At 30.0% G+C, this 13692-nt stretch overlaps 1 protein-coding gene across 3 annotated transcripts; it reads right to left on the bottom strand.

Moving 5' to 3' along the window:
* Positions 1-8677: 8677 nt before the first annotated feature.
* On the bottom strand, positions 8678-13692 carry LOC130976959 (2-succinylbenzoate--CoA ligase, chloroplastic/peroxisomal). Of its 3 annotated transcripts, none has more exons than XM_057901925.1 (10): positions 13426-13692; positions 12702-12774; positions 12221-12398; positions 12043-12141; positions 11438-11535; positions 11149-11342; positions 10864-10991; positions 10022-10419; positions 9571-9773; positions 8678-9179 (listed from the first exon to the last, which is right to left on the bottom strand). In XM_057901925.1, exons 1-10 carry the CDS (start codon positions 13626-13628, stop codon positions 9050-9052), a joined length of 1704 nt encoding a protein of 567 aa, XP_057757908.1. In that variant the 5' UTR covers positions 13629-13692; the 3' UTR covers positions 8678-9049. The 3 variants fall into 3 exon arrangements, with proteins under 3 accessions (XP_057757908.1, XP_057757910.1, XP_057757909.1); XM_057901927.1 differs by having other exon boundaries at positions 12597-12774; positions 13426-13603; XM_057901926.1 differs by lacking the exon at positions 12702-12774.

Genomic DNA, 13692 nt, shown 5'->3' with positions numbered 1-13692 from the left:
GATAGGGTAATTATTTTACAAAAATACACAAATCACGCTATATCCTTTGTAACACCCTACCACACAGGGCATTACGCTTAAGTCGTAAAGCAGAGGTGGCAAGGTATTACGACCTCTAAAAGAAAATGATATCTACATAGATATAGTTGGGTGAAATCATATTTAGGAGCCTTGAAGAACAAGCTAAACAGATTGATAAACAGAAAATCGTGACACACTCGCATGGATATTCGTAAAACGGACAGGTAAAATCGAAATATAACTGAACACATATATATACATATCAGAGTTCCAAAACTCAGATAGCAAGCTCCAGACTCGACCTGCGAAGCTAAGGCCGACCAGAGTATATAATTAAGTATATATACAACCCAAAATAAAACTCAAACCACAAAATAAACCCCTGTATCTCCAAGTCGACCTCTAGGAGGGACAAAACACAAAATATACATGCGGAGATTCTATAAACATATATACATATCCTAAAACAAAATATGACAGTCCAAAAGACAGTTCTTCGCTCGTAAGGAAGATACCCAAACGCTCAACGAGGTGTCTCTCGACCTGCATCTGAAAAACAACAACATAGTATGGGATGAGAACCGGAGGTTCTCAGTATGGTAAAGGTGCCCGCATAGTTAATATAAAAGGTCTCGGGAAAGTCCGAGGCATTCCTAGAACTTCGACTCTCAGATTTCAGCTTAAGAATTCAACTAAACCGGAAGTTAGGTAAATTGTCTAAGGTATTCTAGTTCTGAATCTAACTTTAACCCAACATTCTACTTTCTGTCACTTCTAATCCTCTGAATCACTGGTGGAACAACCCTCGTCATTCCTTCGCCAGACAAGGGGCCTCTCAATTATATAGACAAACATTACAGACAAGGAAAACACAAATAGAGAAGCATTTACAGCAAGTAGAACAAGTAGCAGATAAGCAGAATTTAACAGTTAAGCAAACTAAAACAATGCACACCCAAACAAAGCAAACAAATGCATATGATGTATGCCTGTCCTATGGCTGATGAGTCTCATCTGTCGGTTATACAGCCAACCCGACAAGTCCTGGTAGTTAACCATTGGAAAGTCCCTCTGTGCGCGCATCCCCAAGCTCAATAATATTCCATGGAGTTAAACTCCAAACTCAAATATAATATTCCATGGAGTCAAACTCCAAGCTCAATAATATAGTATTCCATGGAGTTATACTCCAAGCTCAAATATAATATTCAATATTCATATTTATATGCATGCCCATGGGGGAATCCGGGGTGTTAAAGTGCCCGGTCACATCTTGCGACAGAGGGTCAATAAATAGTCTCAAATACACAAGCCACATAATAATCTCTTTCTTTTTAAAATACCACCTCAAATCAAACTCCAATTCTTAAAGAAATTTTGGCATTATCTCCTCTAAGACTCAAATTTCTGCCACCCTTAAAGGGTCCCAACTATCAAACCAAACACCTCTCAGTCACTCAAATCATTTCCAGTAACAAATTATTTCATAATCAAACAAATACCAATATTAAATCTTTTTCCAAACCGACCAACTTCAACAGCAAATTATTGACAACAGCTAAACCTCACATTTTATACCATATACACAAACCATCAATTATTCACTCAGTTCATCCCTATCTTAAGGTCTTCTAGCCTAAGTTTTCACGCGACATTAAATATTAACTACGAGAAACCAAAACCATACCTTCGTACAGAATCAAAATATTCAAAACTCCGGAGAAGCTTTTTGACTGAGCTATTGAAGAAGAAAATGTCCAAAATCGTTTATGCCTCCTAAAACTCCCGTTGGCCAAATTCAAAAGAAAGAGGAGTTACGTCACTGTCAACTTCCACTAATAAAAAATGGTACCAACGTGTAGAGGAGGAGGTTACGAATACTCTTACCAGATTAGATTTTTGATTGGAGTTACGGATTTCAAGAAATCGAAGCCGGAAGTTCGGAAGAGTTTATGTTTTTTCTCTTCGTTACGTTCTTCCCTCTCTCCCTTACGATATTCACGTATATATGTATATATATATATGACCGTCTTAGCTTTTTTTTTATTATTATTATGTATAAACTATAAACCGCCTTGGTTTCTCTATTATATAGATGCCATATATATATATATATATATATATATATATATATATATATATATATATATATATATATATATATATATATAACCTAATGCATAATGATAATAACAATATATATGTAACCTGATGCAAAGTTTAAACCACCTTTTATCTCCTATGCTTTATAGCTAATAATAATAATAATAATACTAGCGATAGTAATGATGGTCATGTAATAATAATAATAATAATAAACGTAATAATAAAATAATAATAATAATAATAATAATAATAGTAATGCAATGAATATGATATATATATAAACTTATAATGCAATTTAATACTTACGGTAAGTATATATAATAATAATAATAATAATAATAATAATAATATAAATTTGATTAAATTTAAATTATTATAAAATTAGTTTAATTATTGATAATAAAAATAATTTTTTCTAAAAATAAAGAATTCTAATTTTATAAAATAAATTATAACTTATTTATATTTATATTTTTAAAACTGAGGGTCACTACATCCTTATCACTGTTTACTTGTAAATTTAATAGTATTCTTTAATACATAAATAATGACAGAATAATAAATTTTTAAAATTGTACAAAAAATTCACTAAACATAATTTACTAACACAATTGTCGCTAAATATGATTCATGTCCATCATGGATTTCAATAATTTTTTCACCATAATATACTAATAAATTTTATTTTTTTAATACATAATTAAATTTAAATTACTAAAAATGACATTTTTAAATTTTTTAAGGCTGTCGTTCTGTGTATATACATTTGGTCATTTGTTTAATATGGAGTTAACTACTAGTTTAGTCCTCACACAACTAAAGCTGTGTTCACTTCCTTTTTATGTTTCGCTTTCTTACGATTCGTGTGCAATGCGAGTTTTGATTGTTTTGTTTAATTTTTTCTTCAACGATCTTAGTTAAATTTCTTTTCATATATGCATATGTATGCAATCTTATTTTTAGAGGCCCTAATATCTCATCACCTTTAATTTATGAACTTAAACATAAAATTCTATGTGGTAGAATATTACACTTTTTATATCATATGATATTGTTTTAACTTTAAAATAATTTATTTTGGTATAAATATGATGTAACATTTATTAAATTTAATTTTAAAAGTTAAATTTGTATTAATATATTATATAAAATTTATAAATTTGTACCTTCTAATTTTATATCTAGTCAATCCAATTTAATTTGATTTATTTTGGATCAATTTAAGGTCGGGTTAAAATAAATTCAGTGAGATATTAGAGATCCAAATCTAATTGAACCATGTCGAGCCCAACCCATGTGCACCACTACTTGGGTTGTAGTATCAATATTAGGATAATTTAAATGTTAAGAGCATAATTATCATAATCAAATTGGTTCGGTCATACTGCTACCAGATTATTGGTTCAACTAATAGATTACAAGTTGAAGTGATTAATCCATTCATAACTAAATAATTATATAAAATTTAATTTAATTTTTTATTTTCATAATAAATATCTTTTTTAGTAATTTTATTTTATATTCAATTCATTATTAATTTTAAATTTTAGTAACTCGTCAATTAGTTTATATTTATTATAACTCTTCAAGTATTTATAAATTTATATTTATTATACTATTTAAGTATTTATAGAAAAAAAATAACAATCATAGAAATAGAAAATATATTATAGTTAATAAAATATTATTTTTAAACTTATAAATATAATTTAATTTTATTTACATAAAAAATTTAATAAAAAAAATATGTATAAAAAATAATATTTTTTTAGTTTAATTGAGCTTGATCAAGTTTGACCGAATCAGTTAACCGATTTTAAATAAATTTGACTGAATTTTATTGTATTTAACTAAGTTTGACCAGATTAATTATTTGACTAGTTCAAATAATAATCCAATTCAAACTAATGACCGAATTTCGGTTCGAATTTGATAACTTTGATTAGGAGTATGTTTGAATTTTATTATAATTTTGGAATAAAAATAATATTTTGTTTTTTTAAGTAAAATTTTTTTTATCAAAGATAAAATTGAGACTTGAACTTGTGACCTCTAAATGAGTATAAAGAGATTATATTCAAACAAAGTTATATGTGATAAATTATGAATTTTTATAGGTGTGTGTGGTAAATGTAAAGAAAGAGCCTTACATTTTTTACAACTTAATATAATCATCATTGAATACAGGAATATTGTTTATATAAAGAGGAGTTTTAATTTTAAAACTAACAAAACATATTTTTTCGAATATAAATAAAGTCAAGTGAAACAAATTCTAAGCCAACATTTCTACTTTAAAAAAATCCAAGATTTGTAACTATACATTATTTTTGCTTTAATTTTTAATTTTTTTTATCTCATAGTCTTCAATCTATTATAGGATGAAAAATCAATAAAATCATTTAATATATAAATATAAGTATTTAACTGTTACGAATCTTATAACTGAACAATTATGAATATTGAAAATAATAAATTAAATAAAAGAAAAATAATCATTTTTTAAATTAAATATGCATGGAGTAAAAAGAAGCAACAAAAATATAAAGAGAAATATAGGAATGAGTTTTATATTTATTCTTATATAAAATTTCGATTATGAATTATGAAGTTTTGTTTTTATTTTTTATTTTTTTTTATTATTGAAGATAGGAAGATTCAAACTCGCAATTTCTTAAGTAAATATAAAAAAGTTATGCCATTTAAGTTATAACTTGTTGACTTAGTTGTGAATTGAGGGTTTTGATTATGGATTATGAAGTTATGTATAAAGTAACATATTTATGACATATTTAAATACTATAGTCAAAGAAAGAAATTATCACATGCAATGCAAGTATAAAAAACCTTAACTAATTTTTTTTTTTCAATTCATCAAGAATTAAAAAACTATGCATTTTCAGTTCAAAAGAGTAGTTATGAGAATATCAACAATTTTATTACAATTTTATATCTATATACACATACATATTTGTGTAAATATATAAATTAAATGGTTGAAAGAAATAAATGAAAAGAAAAAGTGAAATATAACTTACAAATAATAGTATTTATATATGTTTATTCCGTGCCGCAAGTATGTATGAAATTAAAAAGGAAAAAAAAAGAAACTAACATTATAATATGAGAAGGAAAAAAAACGAATTATGAAAGAAAGTGAGAAGCAAAAAATTATAAAAGAAGAAAGTAAATAAGTAAAAGTAGAATTCCGTAACAAAATAATAAGGCAGTAAATTCTTCTCTTCATTAGTATAATAAGGCAAAGTCACTAGCACTACACAAATAAGACAAGACAGGACAAAATAACAGAACAGTCCAAGGTATTTCAAAACTGTAAAAATGCACAAATTTAGCCTCTGAAAAGAACCAAAGAGAATCAAAAGCGTTTAAATCAAATTATGCAACATAACAAGTGGTATGACATTCAGAAATCAAAAGCACATCAACAGAGTAAGTAGTTATCTTATAGTGATGATATCACTCAGATGCATGTCAATAAAAAATAAAAAACACATAAAAAAGTAACACAGCAACACACAAAACAGCACCACAGTAGAAGATTATTCAAAAAAATATCACAAAACACAAAAATAACAACACAGCATAACTAGAGCTCATTAGTAGTCAAATAATCATTCAATAAAAAATTAAAACACAAAACATTCAAATATTCAGTAATCAAATAATCATTGAACATGGCATAAATAAAAAACACAGAAAAAGTTAGTAGTGAATTGACCATCGAAGTTTAAGGTTTTTTTTCTTGGTTGAGCTTCTGCTCTCTGAACTCGAAGGAAGGAAATTGGAATGGAGATGGGTTTTTCTTCTGACCAGTCTGAGAAGAGGGGGCAGAATCATGACGGAGACAGAGGCCAGGCGACGAGCACAACTCAGAAGACGGTGGTGGGTTGGAAGAATCTGCGACGACCAGACGAAGACGATGGTGACTGAGCGCCCGACGGACGGTGGTAGGAGCGTGATGGAGCAGATGAATACCAGGAACTGACGCACCGAGTTCGAGGAAGAAGAAGCTGCGATTCTTGAAGGAGGAAGAAGCACGGACGACCAGACGACGATAGTAGTGCCTGAGAGCGACGGACGGCGGCAGTCCTTGCGGCGGTGGTGGAGAAGTTAGGGTTTCCTGTTTCAACTTCTTTTTTTGATTTGGGGAGAAGCTGTTAAGATAGGGGTTTGGAATGAAGATTGAAGGTAAGGGGAAGGAAGGTCATCCGTGCGGGAACCAAAATGACATAGTTTAATCCAGAACGATGGCGTCGTGCGACGCACAGTGAGACTGATGAGAGATCGAGGAGCAGAGAGACGAGAAGGTTTTTGAACCCAGATGAAGAACAATTTTAGTTTTTTTTTATTTTTTAATATGTTTAAAATAGATGAAGAACAATTTTGATTTTTTGTTTTTTTAATATGTTTTTGTTTTGTTGTTTCAATTATTTGAAACTATAAAATTAGGATTAATTGAATTCTAAAATTTGATTAATTTAAAAGGGTATTTTTGTCTAATCAAATAAAGGAAGGATGTTTAAGTCTTTTTGTAAAATTAAATAAATAAATATTTTTTTATTTAATTAAAAGGGTGTTTTAGTAAAAGTGGTGATATACTATATATTTAAAAAAGAAAAAATTAAATGCTGACGTGGAAAATAAATTCTACATGTCTTATTGTTATTTGTCCATATCTTAAACGTATCGGTACGTATTAATTTATCATCGTACCATAACAAACACCATAATTTTATATTAAAAAGATAAATAGTAAAAATGAGTAAAATAAAATAATTTTATAATTTAATTTACACCTATTAAAAATAATAACAACATAAAAATACATAATAAAGTAATAAACTAAATAAAAACAAATGTTAAAGAGAGACTGAAATAAAAAATAAATCTATCTAGATGACTTAATTTATACCAGTTAAGTTAACTTATAGGCTACTTTTAGTAAATTCCAACACAAATCTAGCTACCTTCCAACTAGCTTGGGCAAACAAGGAACTCCAATTCTCACAAAGGGCAAAATAATAGACTGGTTGCATGACTAAGGTGGGTTTCTTTTACATACTGTCCACAGAAGTTTTTTTTTTTTTAAAATCTAAATTGTTTACATTTTTTAAATTATATCTTAAAGGTTTAAAATTGAGGAACAAAATATTCCGTACAACGGAACATGTGAACAGCTTCCTATAATATATAATGTATACCTATAATTTCAATTAAGCCTTTTTTATTGACTTATAATAATGTCAACAAAAAAAAAGATAAACACGAAAAGAACAAATAAAAATTTAGCCATGTATTATGTATATCTATAATTTCAAAAAATCATGCCTTTTGAAAAAAATAAGTAGTAAGAATTTCATTCTAACAAGAATAAAAATAAAAATAAAAATAACGATACAATTAAAATGATTAAGGCAAACTTCATTATTCTATAATATCGTTTGGTATCTTTTTTCATATAATATAAAATTATAAATAAATTTATGTACCTTCTAATTAATTTCAAAACAAATAACACTTTAATTTTTAAAAATATTAAACAATTGTTACCATATAAAACAAGAATTTAATTTTCATTCAAGTGTGAATGTAAAAGTGTTTTTTTTACAGATAATTAATTATATATTATCATATCAATAAAAATAATTAATTTTTAAATTTTTTAATTGATTTTAAAAATATGAATTTAATTGAATGACCGTATAAATTTATTTATACCAGCAACGCATCAAAATTAAACTCATAAAATAATATTATATAATTTTATTTCTTTAGCTTCTCACGGATCCAAATATAGTTTGATTAAAATGTCGTGAGATATTTGACCTTATACGATCCTAAAGTATCGAAATGTGTGGTTGATTTTATATTTTGACGCTCATGACTTTAATTGAAACATAATAGTTGACGTTTGTAACTTCAACTGAAATATGATTAAAAAAAAAAAGAGATATACTTGACCTAAGTTACTTATTGTTATTGCTTATGTTTTTGTTTACTTATGTAGAAATTTTAACCAGCAATATTCATAGTAGGGAATGACTTGAATGTGGATAAACTATGCGGGAAAGTCAAAGTGGTTCTTGTGGCATGTTTACTCTCAAACCAAAGATTATACTGTCACCAGTAGTAGGGAATGATCAAGTATCTGTCATTAGTTATATGGCTTTTCATCACATGTCTTTTATTTTTGTTTGGAAAGCAAATAATTAAATTCTTTTTCATGTTTTGGAACAAACAAAAGTTTATAATTTCAATTCTAATGAGAATTCTAATTCTCACATTTACTATATTTATAAATCAGACCAAATTCAATTCCATTCTCATGTTTATAGTTTTAAAAATTGAAAAATCCAAAATATCCTTACAAAAGTATTCAATCCTTTTTTAGTTAAAGACAAATTAGTAAAAATTAAAATCAATAAAAACTCAATTCTATCAAAATTATGTATTATTCCAAATTATGAATTGAAATTAAAAATAGAATTAAATTCTTTTTTTTTAATAGAATTAGAATATTTTTCTCATAAACAAAAACTTTCCAAACACACTCTGAAAATTGTTCGATATTTGTTATTACACCTTGCATGGTCTAACAACAAAGGAGGAGAGTTGTCTAAAGCAACTGGAGTGATTGCATTTTTGCATTGATCCTATTTGTTTCAATTAGCTTTAAAAAAAGGAAAAAGAAAAATCAGTCAGTAGAGAATGTTGATTCAAATTTCTTACCCTTATTTTCCAACTGATTGATCTTCTCAAATGTTTCATTACTCTTTTTGGTGTTTGGCAATGTTAATATCACATGCCTGAGGTATCACTTGCAAAATTTGTTGATGCAGCATTTTGGATTCAACCAATTCCATTTTTGTTAGTTGACAAGTCATTGTGCCCTTTAAGCTATTCAAAGATTACTATGCAAAGATTGTAGCCGACACATTAATTCCTTGCGGATTTGGTCTCTTCTTACTTTTCCTGTGGTAGTGAGTGGAAAAGGCTTTCCCCACAGTACAAACATCTTTGGTATCTTAAACCTGAAAAAAGATTCAAAGAAATCTTTACTAAACAATTTTTATATACTCATTCTATTTTTAAATAATTGTCCACTAGAAATGTGCATTCGGTTTGTGTTTTCATCTTCTATTTACATTTTTAATCTTTTTTGTTTTTAGAATTTTGTGAAGTGAAAACAGAAAACAAGATTTAATTATTTTCACTTTTCACTATTCACTATTTTCTCTTTTTTCCTTCACAAAATTCTGAAACAAAAAAACACTAAAAACGAAAACAAAATGAAAAGCAAACCGAACGCTATATTGATTTTTGAATGTATTTCCTTGTTTAAGTGGATAGTTATTTTCCCACATCCAGAATAGTCCACCTCAAAAATTTAACAAACATGGAATTTAGGAGACATACACATACCTGCTGAGATTATGTTGAATACAATATTGGTGGAGACTCTTTCTAGATATGTAAAACTCTTGATTTGAATTAGATTGATCTAACCATTGCCAATTTTCTGTTAGTTGGATACATGCTGCTACCATTTCTGTAAGATAGGCATCTGGGATTCCTACAACAACAACACTTGTAATCCCTGGATGTCCTTGTAGAATTGCTTCGACCTGATTCAAACAAAGAATAGTTACATTGTAAGGATCATGAGGCAAGTAAAGACAAACACTTTCCAGTTTCCAAAACAAAAGAAAATGAAAATTATAAAATTTTAGAAGTAGAAATGTATGACCCTTTTGGAGAATATAACTCTGAAAAATAGTAGCATTTTCATTTGGTTTATGTTTCTGCCTTTTCCATACTAGCTTAAATTTATTTTATGATAAGGCAAACAAGTTTGATGACACTTTCCTGTTACCTCTTCAGGGTAAATGTTCTCCCCACCACTCTTGATTCGACCATTTGTTCGTCCAAGGAGCCACAAATTACCATGATTATCAATTGATCCAATGTCACCTGTATCAAACCATGCTTCACTCCTGCCATTTGATGAACTCGTGAGAGTTTGATCCCAATACCTGAGCATTGTGTGTGGTCCTCTAGTTAAAATTCTCCCTATGTGACTAGTGCCATCATCTTCGCATATTTTAAGTTCTACATGAGGTGCAGCTTTGCCAACACATATACCTTGAGGCTGGTGAATGGAATTTGATGATGCTGCCTCACCAACTATTTGAAGGTTCTGGCTAATGGTGGTTTCATGCATTGGATCATAAAGGTTCATGAATGTCATTGAAGAACATGTCTCTGTCATCCCTTTTTGTAAATGAAACAGATTACAAACACTAAGGGGAAAAAACCCAGCAAATTTCAGTGTTACGAAAAGGTATAAGGACAGAGAGAAATTTAATGTGGTCTAGCCTTTCATATGTTCTAAATACTTCTTAATTTTTATATATGGTGTTCTATCTATACACTTGTAATGTAAAAAAATTTTAAGCAAACATTCAATCATATATTCTTATGTCAGCAAAAATAACTATTTTTATATTCATCGGTATTTGAATGGAGAACAAATTGAATGAATTTCTGATTGAATAAAAATGTAAAACTATTGTCTAGTGATGTTGTCAATGCAATAAAATTACACTGTAAAATACAAGAAAAAGGAGTAGAATATCAGACTTTTGAACTACTCCTAGACTATTTCTAAGAAAGAAAGAACTGAAGCACACCATTATTGGGATAAGAAAGGCATACCATAAGCTGAGATAAGCTTAGCTTTATGGAAGAATAAGTTAGTATCCTTGATGAGCTCAAGTGAGAGGCTTCCACCACCATTAAGTATTTTCTTTACGGTTTCTCCCCCTTTCCATGTCTCTTTGTGCCTATCAATATCAAATTACCAAATCATGACTCAGAATACTTCTAAAACAATATAGTCCATAGTTCTGATTCTTGGCCTAATGTCGGGAGACAGCAAAGTAATGAACCAGAAAAAGCAAGTTTTTTCATTAAAAAAAAAAAAAAAACACTGGCACATGCCTAATTAGAGAAATGAGACTGGCCATTATTGCAGGGACTGTGATCAGAGATGTCACCCCGTATCGCTCTATGGCATCAACAGCTGATTTTGGATCGAACTTCGGCATCAAGACATGGCAACCTCCAACCATAAGCATGGTCAAAGCCGATGACAAGCCCCCAATATGGCATAATGGAGTAGTATGCAGATAAACCTATCACAGAAAAATAAATAAATAAAATAAAATAAAATAAAATAAAATTCCATAAGCTATGACAAAAGAAACGGATGTAACAGGAAATGGCATACATCATCCTCATTGTATCCAACTATGGCAATCTTTGCTAGTGATTGTACGATCAATGCTCCATGGCTTAGTGTTACTCCTTTAGGCTTTCCTGTTGTTCCTAAAGTTAAGAACATAAATAACTTCAGGAATGTTCTTATGAGAATGTAAAATGTAATTAGCTTGTAAAGAGTAATTTAATGTTTCTTTTCCTAGAACTAAAATTAAGCTCAACGACACTTTCAAAAAAGACTTGAGCTTTATTCCTATTGCTCATTCTATAGGGTTGCCTCTTATAAACCAAGCTTTGAAAGTTAAATTGCATTTAGTCAAAGAATTTCATTTCATATAAGTTTTGATTCATTACTTTAATAAATCAACAGAATCCTGGGAATGGCAGACTTCTGCTGATTTAAATTCATTATGCAGATGTTGAGATAGTACATGGATTATTGTTTTCCTGAAGTTTTAGTTTATTGAATAGTTCAAGAACTGCATAAATCATTCCCAATCATATAGTTTTCATTGTTGTTAAATCAAAGCCATGATTCTCCACAAAAACACAAACCACAAGCAACAATTAATAGTGTTCTCAGGGAAAGTAATTAACCGAGTGAGAATCTTGTACCTGAAGTAAAGCATATCATTACAGCACCGTCAGGCGCCCAGGAATAATCAAATGGTAGAGGCTTTACGCGATGCTTCTTGAGCATTTCTGAGTGCAACACTGCATAGCATCAAGAATAGTTAAGAATATTATTCACGCCAAAAAAGGATTTCTATGGACCATACTTTATCTGACTAACCAGCAATATCATTCCACTGCTTTGCTAAATCTGAGGAAGTGGAATCCAATAAAGCATGCCATCTCAAAGATGGAACATCCGTTTTCAGAAGTTTTGAGTACCATGTTTGGCTGCTCTCATCAGTGACTAACATCACTGGCTTCACCACAGTCATTGCGAATTTCGCCTCTTCAAAATCCTGAGGGACAAGAAAAATGTTTAACATAATGTTATGACTTACAATAATACACTACGAGTTGCTGAAACATACGCAATTTCAAGAAAATTTGTATTAATTATTAAATGTGTTCTAGAAGAACGCAAAGTAATTTTCGATAAGTTTGAGAATGTATGCAAAAGTATGTGAATGAATGAAGAGGAGGAAAATTGAAGGTACCTTAGAATGGCTCGTTAGAATGAAAAAATGGCTTCTTAAGTGCTTCATTAACTTAGCAAACATACCAATTCAAAAAGCTAAGCTAAGAAATCAGGCCCCACTCACCCAGCGATAGTTCAGAGGTGCGGCTATTCCACCAACAAACGCAATGGCTAACAACCACTCGAGATACCAATCACTGAAAAGAAAGGCTCATCTATCATTCACAAAAATAACGAGACAGGAAAATTTGTAGGTGATATAAGACTCTAATAAGCCTCCTCACATATAGAATTGGAGAAGAACTTGAGCATGAAATTTGGACTTATAGCAGCTATCAACAATGCGACAGGCTAATACACATTTCACTATTTTAAGAAAGAGGGACAGTGTGAACTTCTAAGTACATCTAAATTTTACTCCAGAATCCCTAGTTTTGACTCAGTTTTCTAACTCTCATGTTACAACATAAATTTTTCAGGGGGATTCTATGATGGCTGTATATATAATGCCTAAAACTGCCTAAGAATTTGGCTACTTTACTAGGGAGCGAGACCAGATATTTGAAGATATAAAACATTGAGAATTTGACCAGAGCTTAGTTATTAATAGGAATCATTATCACAAGTTAATTAAAATTGTTACTGTGTGTGAAACAAACAAGTGTTTTCACACCAGGTTTATAGCTCAGAATCGACCTCAACCACATTGGTTTATTGCTCAAACATAAGAAGGAACCACATCATAGCTAATGCAACTAGAAAAAAAATGGCACTTGCAACTTACATTTCATTATTTCAAAACAAATTAACATAAACTGCATCTATTGATGAGACCTTATGTCTCGTACCTGTTGAATGCGGAGATGGCAATTACATCCCCGGATGTGACACCTAGGTCGAGCAAGCCTTGAGCCAAGGCCAAAACCTGCTCCACAAGCTCTCGCCCAGTCTTTTTCCGGTGACCGGCAATTATGACCGGAACATGTAGCCGGAGAGTCAGCAAGCGACTCAAACATTGGCATATATGAGGGAGAGAGTGGTGTTTAGCCATTGATACTGCTATAGCTATACGTGCACAATGTGGTTTTGACTTTTGAATGTGTTAGGAGCATGAA

The sequence above is a fragment of the Arachis stenosperma genome, chromosome 4, assembly GCF_014773155.1.
Source record: "Arachis stenosperma cultivar V10309 chromosome 4, arast.V10309.gnm1.PFL2, whole genome shotgun sequence".
Classification (NCBI taxonomy): domain Eukaryota; kingdom Viridiplantae; phylum Streptophyta; class Magnoliopsida; order Fabales; family Fabaceae; genus Arachis; species Arachis stenosperma.
This window is presented reverse-complemented; position numbering and strand designations above follow the sequence as displayed.